Source organism: Siphateles boraxobius, unplaced genomic scaffold (genome assembly GCF_051911475.1).
Source record: "Siphateles boraxobius isolate OS27281-9 unplaced genomic scaffold, OSU_SipBor_1 18, whole genome shotgun sequence".
Taxonomy (NCBI): Eukaryota; Metazoa; Chordata; class Actinopteri; order Cypriniformes; family Leuciscidae; genus Siphateles; species Siphateles boraxobius.
The window spans coordinates 1,489,632-1,505,389 of NW_027508788.1; the positions used below are offsets into that span (position 1 = coordinate 1,489,632).

The 15,758-nt window shown below is 35.9% G+C and overlaps 1 protein-coding gene across 1 annotated transcript in view; it reads left to right on the forward strand.

Moving 5' to 3' along the window:
* The window catches only part of ptpra (protein tyrosine phosphatase receptor type A), a 41,044-nt gene extending 25,915 nt beyond the window's left edge, over positions 1-15,129 (forward strand). Inside the window, exons 5-22 of the mRNA XM_077232816.1 lie at positions 169-253; positions 531-604; positions 1,000-1,136; positions 1,971-2,061; positions 2,238-2,314; positions 3,436-3,472; positions 3,570-3,667; positions 3,866-3,985; positions 4,361-4,527; positions 6,161-6,296; positions 6,383-6,532; positions 6,650-6,743; positions 7,556-7,632; positions 8,941-9,075; positions 10,550-10,675; positions 10,785-10,936; positions 12,193-12,328; positions 12,763-15,129. Of these exons, the coding sequence (XP_077088931.1) occupies positions 169-253; positions 531-604; positions 1,000-1,136; positions 1,971-2,061; positions 2,238-2,314; positions 3,436-3,472; positions 3,570-3,667; positions 3,866-3,985; positions 4,361-4,527; positions 6,161-6,296; positions 6,383-6,532; positions 6,650-6,743; positions 7,556-7,632; positions 8,941-9,075; positions 10,550-10,675; positions 10,785-10,936; positions 12,193-12,328; positions 12,763-12,837 (1,967 nt within the window). The 3' untranslated portion in view covers positions 12,838-15,129. The remainder of the gene's footprint in view (positions 1-168; positions 254-530; positions 605-999; positions 1,137-1,970; positions 2,062-2,237; positions 2,315-3,435; positions 3,473-3,569; positions 3,668-3,865; positions 3,986-4,360; positions 4,528-6,160; positions 6,297-6,382; positions 6,533-6,649; positions 6,744-7,555; positions 7,633-8,940; positions 9,076-10,549; positions 10,676-10,784; positions 10,937-12,192; positions 12,329-12,762) is intronic.
* The last annotated feature ends 629 nt before the right edge of the window (positions 15,130-15,758 follow it).

Consider the following 15,758-nt stretch of genomic DNA (forward strand, 5'->3'; position numbering starts at 1 on the left):
TACAGTTAAATGTTTGGTTACCCACATTATTCCAAATATCGTCTTTTGTGTAAAAACATACAGGTTTAGAACAACTTGAGGGTGAGTAAATGATGACAGGAATTGGGTGGCTAATGTAAAAAAAAATAAAAAATTTCAACAGCTCTCTTTTTTGTCCTCTACACTCAGATGACACGGCGATCATGGCGGTGATGGTGGCCCTGTCCTCTCTGCTGGTCATTGTCTTTATCATCATCGTCCTGTACATGCTCCGGTAAGTCCCAGTATTCAGAATCTTTCAGCTGTTCATGCAGTACAAAAAGTGCTCATAGCATAGATTCCAGCTCAAAAAACAACATAAAGACAAAGTTACGAGCAGTTGAGCTTAGAAGAACCAGCACACACATGCGTAATCGTAATAGAACAGATGAGAAAAAGTGTTCAGAAAGCTCCATTCATTAGGAAACCCACAGTGTCAGCAGGGGGCCATGGGGATGAATGTCCAGTTACCATGGTAATGATTGGCTTTTTGTTTCGCTCCGTTGTGGCAGGTTTAAGAAGTACAAGCAGGCAGGGAGCCACTCCAATTCCTTCCGCCTGACCAATGGTAGAGCTGACGACACAGGTAGGAATAAGTGTGTGTGTGTGTGTGTGTGTGTGTTTTTCTGTGACTGTTCTTGGCCATGTTTAATGTTTGTCTTTTAAAGCAGCAAATATATTAAGGTTAACAGTAAAGGACGTTGTTTGGTTCATAAGTTGGATGCACTACTAGTGTCATCTTTTATTTTCCATCTTGATTGAGTGATTTGATTGAAACACATTTGACCTTGAATTGTACTGTGTTGCCCCCTATTGGTTGTCCTGTACACAACTGGATAAAGGACAAACTGCAAGTCATTCTTAAAATATTTAATTGAGGGGAAAAAAAACTCTTTTCTTTTTTTGTCGTTAACACATATATTTATATTTCTTTCTCCTGCCCATGTCGCTTTCCTGCTCCTTACACTTCCTTTCTCACAGAACTTCAGAGTGTGCCACTATTGGCTCGCTCTCCTAGCACCAACAGGAAGTACCCACCCCTTCTTGTCGACAAGCTTGAGGAGGAGATGAACCGCAGAATGGCCGATGACAATAAACTCTTCCGGGAAGAGTTCAACGTAGGTGCACAAACACACACAGCTCTGATTCAGCAATTGACCTGATTGGAAATTTCTACCAACTTTGGAATGACCAAAAAAAATGGCATCTTATGCTGCTTTTGTTTGCCATCGGAATTATCGTAAATATGAGTTTCCTAGTTAGAAATTAGACATAAACTCTTTACCACTGGAACGCTTGGGGATAATTTTGATGAATGGTTGTCATAATAGGACACTAAAAATCATTTTGGCTTTAATAAGTTTTTCCCAATAAATAGACAAGAATAAACCTGGTATCCTCCATTATTCCTGTTCTTTCCGAATGTGATGATCTTGAAATTACGACTTTTCTGATAACACATGAAGGCAGCATTAAATACATCACATACATTTTAAATACATCCTAAAAAGAGTGCACATTAGGCAGATACATTTGTCCCGTTGATGTATGATAATGATGGGGATGATGATGAAGATTAACTTTTATTCTCTGACTAAATCTGAATTTTTTTCTGGCGTAACGTTATGTTCATTCACAAATATCACCCCTAATTCCTCAGACCCTTACAATGTTTATTCACAGATATTACCACATAAAACGCAGGACCTTTACGATCACATAGAATAAAGTACAAAATTCCATATTAGACAGTACACAAATACACACACACACATAATTCTAGTTAGTGAAGATTAGATTTTTTTATGTACCATATTCAGTTCCTATACAGCTTGAAGCACCAAAGAGTGCTTTAATCTAACTTGATTATATTCCTGTACCGCTGTTTAGATGGTCCCTGTCAATGCTTTCGCCCTACTTGAACTGTGTGATTGGTTTCTTTTTTTCTGCAGGCATTGCCTGTATGTCCCATTCAAGCCTCATGTGATGCTGCCTCGAAGGAGGAGAATAAAGAGAAGAACAGATATGTCAACATCCTGCCCTGTAAGGCTTTCCCACAACTTATCTCTAAACCAGAGCTGATAATAAAGCATGCTTTTACCAGAACTGCAAGGCCTACAAAGGAGTTCCTCATGTGAAAAATGGCTGTAATCAATGAAACATTAATGCTATGAGCCTTTTAATCTCCTTTCTTAATTTGTTTCTGATTTTTATCACAGATGACCATTGTAGGGTGCATTTGACCTCTCTGGAGGGTGTTCCAGACTCAGACTACATCAACGCTTCCTACATAAATGTAAGACTCCAAGATCTAGCCTAGTCATGAGAAGGAGTGTACTGTTACTTAAATTCTAGCCGACAAGTATTTTTATGTTACTGCAGATTTTAAAACGTAAAACTATTTTGTCTAAATAAATAAAATCCCTAAACCATAAAATCATTTGTTTTAAATGCTACAAGTACATTTAGGCAGTTTTATTATAATATTATTTAAATAGTATTATAGTATTTATTTATATTTTTAATTATCTTTTCATTTCAATTTTAGTTTTTTATTTGTTTAGCTTCAATTTATTTTAATTTCAGTCTTAGTTTTAGTCATTTTAGAACTTATTTCATTTAGTTGCCAAGGCATTTGAATTTAAGTTTACATTTTTAATCTAAAATTTATATTTTATTTTATTCTAATTCTAGGGATGCACAATATATCAGCCACCATATCGGTATTGGCCAATATATGTACATTTTTTATATATATATATATACAAATTATTTATGAAATTTGGCCGATATATAAAAGCTAATAAAAAATGGATTGTTTCCTTCAGCTGAGACACTTCAGATGCACACTGTTCGCCATGATGTTTTTGAATTGCTTGAAATATGATTGGAATCACTTCAAAAAAGGAAATACAGTTAAGTGCAGCATGTCCCAGCGCATATCTGTCATTTAGGCTACATAAAATTAAAATGAAAACATAATTGTTTGCTTGGGACAAGGCTTTTAATGGTGAGACTGTAATCAGGCTCTTAAAAATTATATAAAAATTTTGATTTAGATTTATCTGTTATCAACTTTCAAATATAAAGAATTGGTATCAGCCAAAATGTTTATATCAGTGCATCCATAACTAATTCCAATTTCTGAAAACCGTTTAACTCATTTTAGTTTTGGTTAACAATAACATCACTGAATTTAGGCATCACAACATTATAATTTACATTATGAAAAATGGATTTTCATTTTGAGATCTGCTGAAGATTACAATTAACACTATATTTAAGTCATTAGTATTTTTAAAGATTAAATGAGTGTTGGATGAAAGGTCATCTAAATGTAAAAATATGGGAAATGAGGATGCATGCGTAAATCTTTAATAATAATCCTTTTTTCCACACTTTTGTTTTTCTTTCCAGGGATACCAGGAGAAAAACAAATTCATAGCTGCACAAGGTAAAAAAAATGGTTTTAGTATTTTTCATAAATATCCAAATGCTTTACATAGCTTTTTGATTAATGATTATAAAAAAAATAAACTTTCTTATTGCAGGACCAAAAGAGGAAACGGTCAATGACTTCTGGAGGATGATCTGGGAACAGAACACTGCCACTATCGTCATGGTAACCAACCTGAAAGAGAGGAAAGAGGTAAATACCACAAGAAATCTATTAGATGAAGTCTAGTGTCAAAGAGGAGTAAGCTGATCTTTGATTTTACAGCCTCAGCTCTTATCGCGGTCTCACATAATGGATTTAGTGTGCAACTTTGAGGAAGATGGCCATTAATAAAGATGTATGATCAACGCAGTGATGGTGATTATGATATACTGTGCTTCATATCCGCAGTGTAAATGTGCTCAGTACTGGCCAGACCAGGGATGCTGGACCTATGGAAACATCCGCGTGTCAGTGGAGGACATGATGATTTTGGTTGACTATACTATCCGCAAGTTCTGCATTCAGCAGGTAGGACCACAAGGGTTATCGGACAGGCTGATTACTCAGTTGATTTTTGGGGGGAGTTCGCCTGGACCAAAAGAACCAAACTACAAGTGTAAACATCCTTAGACTATCACAGCAACTTTACTAGCAGTCAGTTAAGTCTGAATTAGTACAAACAAAAAGAAATTGACAATATGCTTGACATGATGGTTGTGACAGTATTTAGGACAGTAATAAAAGTTTTGGTAGTGAGCCAACTTGCCCCCTAGATATCAGATTATAATATTTAGAAAGGCCTATTCCAGTAACCTGTAAAGAGACAAGGCTGTTATTACAAGAAATATTGTTGAGATTTTGTTTGGTGAATGATGAGATTGAAAAACTCTTTTGTGTGTTAAGGTGGGTGATGTGTCTGGTAAGAAGCCCCAGAGGCTGGTCACACAGTTTCACTTCACCAGCTGGCCTGATTTCGGGGTTCCTTTCACTCCCATTGGCATGCTGAAGTTCCTAAAAAAGGTCAAGAACTGCAACCCACAGTATGCTGGACCCATAGTGGTTCACTGCAGGTAAGGAGCTTCATTATCTTTAAAAGCTTATGGTCAGTAAGATTTTTTTTTAAAGAATTTAATACTTTTATTCTGCAAGGACATTATAAATTGATAATAATGAGAAATTATTCTTGAGCAGCAAATCATCATATTAGAACAGTGTTACTCATTGCGCGGCTCGCCAAGCTTTCATTTGTGGCTCGCATGGCGGTAAATAATACAGTGATATGATCAAGCAGTCACTTCAGATATTTCATAAAAACATTTAAAAAGAAGTAGGACTATAACATAACCCATTAAAAACTCAGTGTCAGCTCTATTTTCAAATAATTTTGATCATATTGAAAGGGGTAGTTTATCAAGAGAACATGTTCACTTGATCGATTGAAAACCGAAACTGAAAGGACGCCGTCCGTCGCGCTGAACGCGCTGTTCTTCTGATGAATAAAGGGTCGTATAAACGAGTGTCACGTCGTTCTATAATTCCCCTTTCACTCAGTATTTGTGAAGTGAACCAGGACAACGGCTCACCAGTCCTTGTTTCAGATTCTCATCCACAGACGACTGATTTTGGGCATTTTTACTGCGTGATCAATACAAACAGCACGGCATAACGGTTCATCATAGTCTCCAAATTATGACCAGAATTTGATATTAAGTCTGCTGTTTAAAACAAATAAAGAACCAATGTAGGAAAATGGTTATTACGCGACAACAGCGGGAAACTTTGTATATTTGTGCAGTGTGGGAATGTCAAAAAACCTATTCCCAATTTGAATCTTTTGACTTATAAACGTGCACATCACCCCGATCATGCATCATATCACGATGTTAAGCATTCATGTAAACTACAATACGTTCGGATTAATCAATCACAATGAATTCAGACCGATTGAAACAAAAGTTGTGCATGTAAACATATCCAGTCCCTGCGGAGTTGCCAGTTATGGCGGTATTTCCAGCTCTTAGCGCCGCATGTGCTCTTGGATGATTAGATACATGAGGGGCTAATGTAGACAAAAATAACTTAATGTCATTCTGGGATGAATCTATTCTGGAAATCCTGCTTTTTTGTCATTAAGGGAAATCATGTTGTCTCAGTTACAAATTTGACTGGTAAATCATTAAAAAAAATTTTTTTATTGCATTGGATATTGAATGTTCAGGGGTGACATATTAATAAACAGACATGGTATTTATGACTGGATGTAACTTTTTATACTTTCCTGTAAAAATGGCTCTCCTACTGACTTTGTCCTATCAGTGCGGCTCTCATGAAAAAAATAGTGAAGACCACTGTATTAGAAGGATCATGTGACACTGAAGAGTGGCGTAATGATGCTGAAAATTCAGCTTTGGCATCACAGGAATAAATTACATTTTAAAATATATTAAAATAGAAAACAGTTTCACATATTTCACAATATTACTCAATATTTTCTATTTACTCAATTATTTCAAATATTTTTATCAAATAAATGTAGCCTTGGTAAGCATAAGAGACTTCTTTCAAAAATATTTTAACATAATTCGAAATTCCAAAATTTCGAAACAGTAATGTATGTGAACTGGGATTTTTTTTGTGCTTGTTTTTGGTTGTTGAAGGTATGTAATGTCCATTCATTAACTGATTCTCAATTGTTTATCTCAGTGCGGGTGTGGGCAGAACGGGGACATTCATTGTGATAGACGCTATGCTGGACATGATGGGTGCAGAAAGAAAGGTCGACGTCTTCGGGTTTGTCACACGGATCAGAGCCCAGCGCTGTCAGATGGTCCAGACTGATGTGAGCTCATAAAAAAAACTCTCAATAAAGTTACCTCAAGAAATGTATCAAGAAGCTAATCTCCCACCCTCTTCTTTTCCCTACAGATGCAGTACGTGTTTATATTCCAAGCTTTGCTAGAGCACTACTTGTACGGGGACACAGAGTTAGAGGTGACGTCTCTGGAGTCTCACCTGTCTAAACTCTACGCTCCTTTACCTGGAGCAGGCTGTGGAGGCCTGGAGGCGGAGTTTAAGGTGGCACAACTGTTTTTTTTTTTCTGTATTTATTTCTTGTGTTCTGCATGTTTAGGACCATTTTGTTTTCTTATTTTCTGTTTTATTTATTATTATATATCTCGTTCTCTCTTTTAGAAACTTACCTCCATTAAAATCCAGAATGACAAGATGAGAACAGGGAACCTGCCTGCCAACATGAAGAAAAATCGTGTTTTGCAAATCATTCCATGTGAGTTCTGTGTCCATGTTTAATAACCAGACTGTTATTTGGGAGAATAACTTTGAAAATACATAAGTTAATTAATAAATTAATACTTTAATGCAGCAAGGATGCATTCAAATCAAAAGTGACAGTTAAGACATTTATAATGTTAAAAAAAAAATATATATATATATATATATATATGTAATTATAAATTCTGTTCTTTTGAACTAAATATTTTTGTGGAAAAGGCGATACTTTTTTCATGGTTCTTTGATAAATATAAAGCAGCACAACTGTTTTCAACATTGATAATAAATCATAATTGTTTCTTGAACAGCAAATCAGCATATTAGTATGATTTCTGAAGGATCATGTGACACTGAAGACTGAAGTAATGATCCTGAAAATTCAGCATTTCATCACAGGAATAAATCACATTTTAAATATATTAAAATAGAAAACATTTATTTTAAATGGTAATAATATTTTACAATATTACTGTTTTTTACTGTATTTCTGATCAAATAAATGCAGCCTTGGTGAGCATAAGAGTCATTTCAAAACATTAAAAAAATATTACTAACCCTTAACATTTTAATGGTAGTGTAGTTGTTTCTAACATGCTCTCTGCTGGGGAAAATCCTTCAGAGTTTCCTAGTTTATACTTCTTTATATTATCCAATTATATCACACTTTAACCTTATACTTTTATCCTTTTACATGTTATACATTTGGCAGCTGCTTTTATCTAAAACGACATGCAGTGAATTTGAGGTGTCCATTTATCAGTATGTGCATTCTTGTGTTTCTTTCTGAACCTTTGCTGTTTATTTTAGATGAGTTTAACAGAGTGATCATCCCTGTAAAACGAGGGGAGGAGAACACAGACTACATCAACGCTTCTTTTATAGATGTGAGTAAAACCCGTCTGACTTCAGACAGCATTTACTCCCAACTAACCGAAATACCGCTCAGTGAACCCTCGAGGTAATGCTACAATGTTCTACGCTCTATTGAGAGACCACACAGCCTGCATTTTTCTTTTTGGGTGTGGTTTAGAAACATTTTTTTTAGTCATGAAGTTATATGGATATCCATACTGAGATAAGCAGCCTGGGAAGGTGGCCATCGCTCTGTTCCAAGGCCTAGAGACTTATTATAAATATATGTATTTTCCTTCTACACTGAAATGTATCGGTAATAAAAACTTTATTGAAATCTGAATGTCCTGATTTGCTACCAATGTAGACTTTTCCAAATCAATGACTTATGAAGTTCCATGATGATTAGGAAGACAGCAGCTTAAGTAGTCAGTACTAGGGAGCAAGACAATTCAGTATGTTTTGAGACGGACCTCAAGTGTCCGTCCCTCCATAGCAGATCTGCAGTGAGAGTGGGACAGCTTTGTTTTGGCTGAAAGCCCTTTCACTTCCTCTTTCTTTTGTTTGAATGAAACACTCGATCAAGTTAATCGACAGAGGAAAACATCACCAGGGCTGCTACATTGGAAACCCAAGTTGCATTGCAATCTGGAAGATAGCTATAGTAATGAACAAAAGCCCGTTTTATCATAAGCATTGTGCCTTCTTGCTGTACTTGTCCATGAATAAATGAATATGAATAAATATCCTTGGTACCACCCAAAGAGTGCTGGAAATCTAAAATGTGCAGTGGTGCATAAATGCTTTTAATGTACTGTTAATACAGTAATCATATAAACAACTGTTCAAAAATGTGGGTCAGTAAGATTTTTCTTTTTAAAATAATAAAATGAATACTTATATTCAGCGAGAACACATCAAGTTGATCAAGTTTTATACGATTTCTGTTTAACGTCAATGCTGTTCTTTTGAACTTCGTTAGTCAGCAAAGAATCTAATAAATGGATCACGATTTCCACAAAAACTGTTTTCAGTATTGATAATGGATCTTGAGCACCAAATCAGCATAGTGGAATGATTTCTGAAGGATCATGTGACTTTGAAGACATTTTTTGACTTTTGCCATTACAGGAATAAATTCAACTTAAATATTAAATATTTTTCTGTATTTTTTGATCAAATAAATTGTAGCCTTGGTGAGCATAATTCCTTAAAAACCTTTTAAATTTTTATGACCCCAAACTTTTGAACAGTAGTGTGTATCCATTATTACAGTTGGAAAAATGCCCAGTGTATACAAGTGCCTGAAGTAGACGTACTTTGTGTGTGTGTGAATGCAGGGTTATCGGCAAAAGGACTCGTACATGGCATGTCAGGGGCCCCTGCAGCACACCATCGAGGACTTCTGGAGAATGATCTGGGAGTGGAGGAGCTGCTCTATTGTTATGCTGACCGAGTTGGAGGAGAGAGGACAGGTAAGATCACCTGCTTCCTGACTTTCATCATTCTAGCTTTGTGTCTTTTTGTGGTTAAAGATCTGTGCCGGTTGCATAAAGCACCTTAAATGTGACACTTTAACCCTCTCCCAAGGGAATGATTTAAGGGTGTTGCATATAATCCCTTAAACCACTTCTCCTAGATAAGGGAAACTGTAAAGTGCCCAGGATTTGCCATAACAAAATTCTATTGCAGGGGCGCCTGTGGTATTTTATCACAGGGTACACGGAGAACTAAGTTTTTTACTTTACACCAGTTGCTGAGCGGCTTTATCCCGGAGCGAATATTGTTTTCAGAGAAACGTGGTCAAAAAAACGAAGCCTTGCTTTCTTCCCTGTCACGTGAAAGCTTCACTTTGCGTTGAATGTTTGAAACCAGACCACTACTCTACATGTTTATTGAAATTCAAGTCCATTCACTAACATTTTTTATATATAAGCCTATAGCCTAATACATTATCATATATTCTGCCATATAAACAGTATAAAAACCATAAAATAATTAGAGCACAATTTACTTGCCTCAAACAACACTCTTGGTATTATTATAATTAGTATTGTATTGTATTGTACTATTATAGTATTGTTGTTGTTACATTTCATTTATTAATATGTGAATTATATTATCAGAAAACTAAACACATTTAGAGTGGTCAGGCTTTTATTTGAGCGTAATGGATTATGGCTGTTATAAATTTGATCTGCCACAAGATAGCACTGATTTCAACACTCTTGATGCTGTGAATCTTTTCCCGAAACAAACAGAGAAAAACTTATTTAAAAAAGTATTTAGAGGCGTCATTTCTCCATCCCTACTCCTATTATGCCTTTTTGCAAATGTTTCAATTACGTATAGCTGTTTTAAAGAGCGCTTACTCACTTTGTGCTTGATTTTAAACATTAACTATCTGTAATGTCATTTTTCATGTGTGGAAAAAGCGTCAATTAAACAAAACTAAACTAGACAATCGGATTTTTTTTTTCATTCATCCCCCACCCATGCCAGCTCATGCACACTTTTGACTTTACACACACAAACACACACCTTTATGTTTTCCTATTCTCTCTTGCTTTCTCAGTATGATAGCGGTAAGTTTTCACAGAGAACAACATAACATGGATAAGGAAAACAAAAAAGAAAACCAAGTATGAAAGAGAAGGACCAGACGACACGTAAACTCAAAGGGGATAGTTCAACCAAATAATGAAAATGTATTCATTTACTAACCCTCATGTTGTTCCAAACACATAAGACTATCGTTCATCTTTGGAACACAAATAAAGATGTTTTAAATATTATCTCATCATTTCTGTCTATTCTTTAAAAGACCTAAAAGAGCCTTCAGGCTGTTTCAGAAGTGCTTTTTGATGCGCAGTTTGATCCCATTCCATCCCACCTGGTGGGGCATTAAAACAAAACAAAAAATCTGTATTTTTTCCCCACTATCTGCAGGAGAAGTGTGCTCAGTATTGGTCTAATGATGGTGTGATGGTTTGTGGGGACATGTCCATTGAGCTGAAGAGGGAGGAGGAAAGTGAAAGCTACACTGTCAGGGACCTTCTCGTCACCAACAACAGAGTGAGTTCACTTCAGAGGATCTCTTGGAACAAAAATGATTTGTTATTTACGTATTCATTTTAATTCTATCTCTATATTGTAATGTTTGCCGTTTTCTTTCTCTCTGCAGGAAAATAAGTCTCGCGCTGTGAGGCAGTTTCATTTCCACGGCTGGCCAGAGGTGGGCATCCCCTCCGACGGGAAGGGCATGATCAACATCATCGCTGCAGTTCAGAAACAGCAGCAACAGTCTGGAAACCACCCAATCACTGTGCACTGCAGGTAAGCCACACTTCTGGCCAATCAGAAGCATTCAACTTTATTTTGCATTGTTTGTATTAATATACTTGTATATTAATATATATTCAGATTGTAATACATTTTTGTCTTTGTGACAGCAGAACTCTTTTTTTCATATTTCTTTTTTAATTTGGTGGCTTCTTTTTGAGAGGAGTATTCTACATTCCACTTGCAAAACCTATTTTTACTCTTGTTTTCTGCGTGTGTGTTCATTTTGGATTGGATTCATTTTCCTTTTGTGTGTGTTCATTTTGGACTGCTGAAATGTAAACTACCCTTCAAAATTTGGGGGTCAGTACTTTTTTTTTTTAAAGAAGTATCTTATAGAGTAGAAAACGAAATATTAATACATTATATTGTTAAAATTTAAATCCATTTCTATTTTAGTATATTTTTAAATGTAATTTATTCATGTGAAGGCAAAGCTGAATTTCCATCAGTCATTACTCATGTGTCTCACATTGACTTCAAAAATCAAGTTATTATGCCTATTTTGGTGCTTAAGAAATTATTAATGTATCAATCATAATTCATTTTTGTCAGGATTCTTTGATGAATAGAAAGTTCGAAAGAACAGTGTTTATTTCAAATAGAAATCTTTTGTATTATTATAAATGTTCTTTCTTTCTTTCTTTCTTTCTTTCTTTCTTTCTTTCTTTCTTTCTTTCTTTCTTTCTTTCTTTCTTTCTTTCTTTCTTTCTTTCTTTCTTTCTTTCTTTCTTTCTTTCTTTCTTTCTTTCTTTCTTTCTTTCTTTCTTTCTTTCTTTCTTTCTTTCTTTCTTTCTTTCTTTCTTTCTAATGGTAATCTATATTACACTTGAAAAAACATTTGTGTGGTCCTTGTGTGCTCCATAAAACAAAAACAGGAAATACGTTATTTTACGCATGATTTATGGTTGGTACAGCAGTACACTACTTGGCTTATTACATAAATAGTTATTCAACCTAACCATAATTTTTCTAGCGTGGGTACTGGACCTTTTGGTTAGACATGAATGCCAACTTTAACAGGTCTCAGTGGTTTGGCAGCTCAGGTAAGGTTTAGTGGTTTTGTAATGCTGGAAGGCATCCATGGGAGCTTGCTTGGTCTGACTTAACAAAAACCTGTCCAAAGCGCTGGGTAATGATGAAACCGAGATAGAGACTGCTGTGTCCAGTGGGATTTCAGGGTCAGGCAATTAAGGAAAGGAAAGTAAGAAAGGGACTTAATTGATTTTTGTGATTTTGTGTGTTAACAGTGCCGGCGCAGGGCGCACAGGGACATTCTGTGCTCTGAGCACGGTCCTCGAGCGGGTGAAGGCTGAGGGCATTCTGGACGTTTTTCAGACAGTGAAGAGTTTAAGACTACAGAGACCCCACATGGTGCAGACACTGGTGAGAAAACACACCGCTCCAGCTGCAGGTGTTGACCGGCTGAATTTAACTGGAACAATAAAGTGCAGTTGAGCATTTTTTTTCTTTTTTTTTTTGGTCAGTGGCATAAAAACCAGTGCTTCACTATTTGGGGAAACACTCAAATTGTGTTGTTTACTGTCACTCTTAGAAATTTTTATAATTTTTATTTTTGTTATAATAATTTTTTTATTAAGATTGAGCAGAAGCCTCAGCCAACCGTTTGTGTCACCAACGGACTGCAAGCTGACTATTGGTCTAATATTACAGCACCTAATTAATATTTATGGCCTATGCTGACAATGTTTTTTTTTTTAGATTCCTACACCCCTTTTTTTTTGTCTGGTTTTGCATCTAATTCTTTAATCCAAACATCTCAAGTCCCTCTCAACTCATTTCCCTGCTTTTCCCCTCAGGAGCAGTATGAGTTCTGCTACAAAGTGGTCCAGGAATACATTGATGCCTTCTCTGACTACGCCAACTTTAAGTAAAGCCACGCCCACCTGCAGAAAATTGGACAGACTTTCCCAGTCATGCACTCACGTCCACGCTTTCACGTAAACAGCTCAATGAGACGGACTGCCAGCGCAAAGCAAAAGGGAATCAAAAAATCCTTTGGCCAGCAAGCACGAGAACACGTTGGCTGCCGAAGTTGGAAAGAAAAAAAAACAAAGAAAACACCATTAGAGATGCCTTCTTGAATATTTTGTAATATTGCTCTTGTTAATAAGGCCCTTACCCATTTCTCTCAGTGTAAATATTCTCTTGTAATTTTTTTTTTTTGGTTTTGTTTTGTTTGTCTGTTTTTGGTTTTAGAGGCCATTCTGTTGCGGTTTTTATAGTGACCTTAATATAGTTTACTGGTATATAAATGCATACATGAATATTTTAAGATGGCGCTATAGAGACAGACGCGAAAGAGCGGTAGCAAGATGAGGGTGCTTTTTTTTTCACTGGGTGTTTTTACAAGAAAATTTCTTTTTTCTCTGCAGTTGAGTGACTGAAGGCGATTTGAATGGCAGCTCAATCCCACTTTGCTGTTGCTTGTAGCTACGTAATGCACAATGTGGCAAAATCGACCAATTGCGGAGCCGCAGTAAACGCATGAAAATACTTCTCTGTCCTTTTTGATTGGGTTCACTGGAGTGACGGATAACATTTTGAGTGTTTAACAGGAACCTTTTTTTGGGGCGTGTCTAAGGCATCCCTTAGAATTCCTTAGAAGTAAGATGTGTAGACCGTCAGAAGTAAGATGTTTAGACCGTCTTAGTGGTGTTAATTTTGTTAATTTTGCGTGCCAGACCTGACTTGTGTTCTGCCTTGTAGAGGAAGATAAAGTAAACTTAAAAAGACAGAGAAAACTAAACCCTGAGTGTTTAGATCAGAGGAAAATACAGCTTAACGGACTCTTCAATTCATTTGTTGTCCCTACTTTGCCTTCAAGTTTTATTCAGAAGAAATGACACATGATCACCTGATCATCTGTTCCTGCCCATATAAAGGACTTCGGTCGTTGTGCAGAAGTCAATGAGCCCTTTCCAGCTCCACTGAGCCAGTTAGATCGATACTTGTTGCTTTCAGTCCGTAGAGTAATTTCAATTTCTTGCAAAAAGAACAGGTAGATGGTATAAAAAGGTCAGTGTAGGATGACTGTCTTTACATTTAGGTCACTTATGTGATTAAAGCTGATTGTCAGTGGAAACAAAGTTATTTTCCAGCGAATGTTTTATGTAGGTTAAGTCCTCGTTCCACACTTCCTTGTGTCAGGAAACATAAGTTATATGAAATGTATGTTTTAGCTCCTTAGTATGTAAACCCAATGGGTGTCGCTCTAAATAACACGCCCATCAGTCATTCCATAATTAACAGGGATCTCGATGGAAACTGCGTTTATGTTATTTCGGATCCACATTGTTACGGATTAAAGAATTATGGATCTCTAGTACAGCTTCTTACGGGCTTGATATTCCATGAAATGCTGATGGATTTGCTTGAATATTGTGTGAGTCGACTGTTGCGTTTTTGCTTAAAGTCACACTAACCTTTTCCACGTGAGACACTGTGCCTATAGCAGCCTCTCAGGGGCAGGATCCTTCTTTAGAGGTGGGAAAGTGCCTCATCACGTTCCTGTAGCTTCAAGCGTATTCCCGCCAGCTCTTTTGTAAGCCTGTTCTCCCAGTCCCACAGACGGACATTGTGGCCCATATGGCGTATGATAATCTGTAATGGAACCCCAACTTTTACTGGTTGGTTGCTTTTCTGGGTTTTTGGTGTCTCAGATTTTTATGCATTTTTTTTTCCTCCTGGAGGAAGCTCCAGACTTCAGGTTAAAATCCCTCAAAACTTAAGCTCTTAATGTATGAGGAGCAATCTAGATCTTCTGGTCGAGAAGGGAAGCCACGTGTCTGGAGGCTCACTTCATTCTCCTGTTGAATGTGACATTGAAACGGCCTGCTCAGATAAGAGAATGAAAGAACGAGGAGAACGACTGAAAAATAAAGGATTCTGCTCTCTAAAAACTCAATTTTGAGGATTTTATCTGATTACTTTTCTGTCTTCGATTGGATCAATTCAAAATTTTAAACCACCGACTGTTTACGTTCCATGAATCCTAAAACGTTCCCCTTTCTGTTTTTCCTTCTCTCTTTATGCACCCCTCTGTACATAATGTAAGGTTATTTATAATTCATTCCTATCTGTTGCCTTGCTTTTATTTTATTTTTATCTTTATCACTTTTTTTTAAGATACTTGTATATTAAACTGTATTGGGACCATTTTGAAATGTATTAGATGTTTTTTCCCCCCCGCTTTTAATTCGGTATTATTATTGTTTTACAAGCATATTTTTTAATTTGCATCTTTTTTTATAGTGTTTTGTTAAATTTGAATATATATGTATATATAATTATATATATGATGCAAATTATATATAATTATATAATGCCAAACGGCCTTTCTAAACAAGATACTGTTCAAACCTAATAAAAGTGCTTGGGATTTTATCTGCTGTGTGTATAAGTTCCGTGATATATATGTATATATATATATATATATATATATATATATATATATAGATAGATAGATAGATAGATATAGATATATAGATATATATAGATATATATAATAATTCTATTCAGTAAAGACACGTTAAATTGATCTACAGTGACAGTAAAAGCTTTTATATATTCACAAAAGGTTTTTGTAATTTATAAAAAAAATAGCATTCTTTGATTAATTGAAAGTTGTCACTGTTTACATTAATATATTAAGTAACACAACTGTTTTCAACATCAATATTAACCCTTTCATGCATAGATGTCACTACAGTGGACAGCTATTTAAAAAAAAAGTTGCAAATTCTTGCATATGCATGGGTTTTGATGGCATAGTTGCACATAAACCACTACAGTA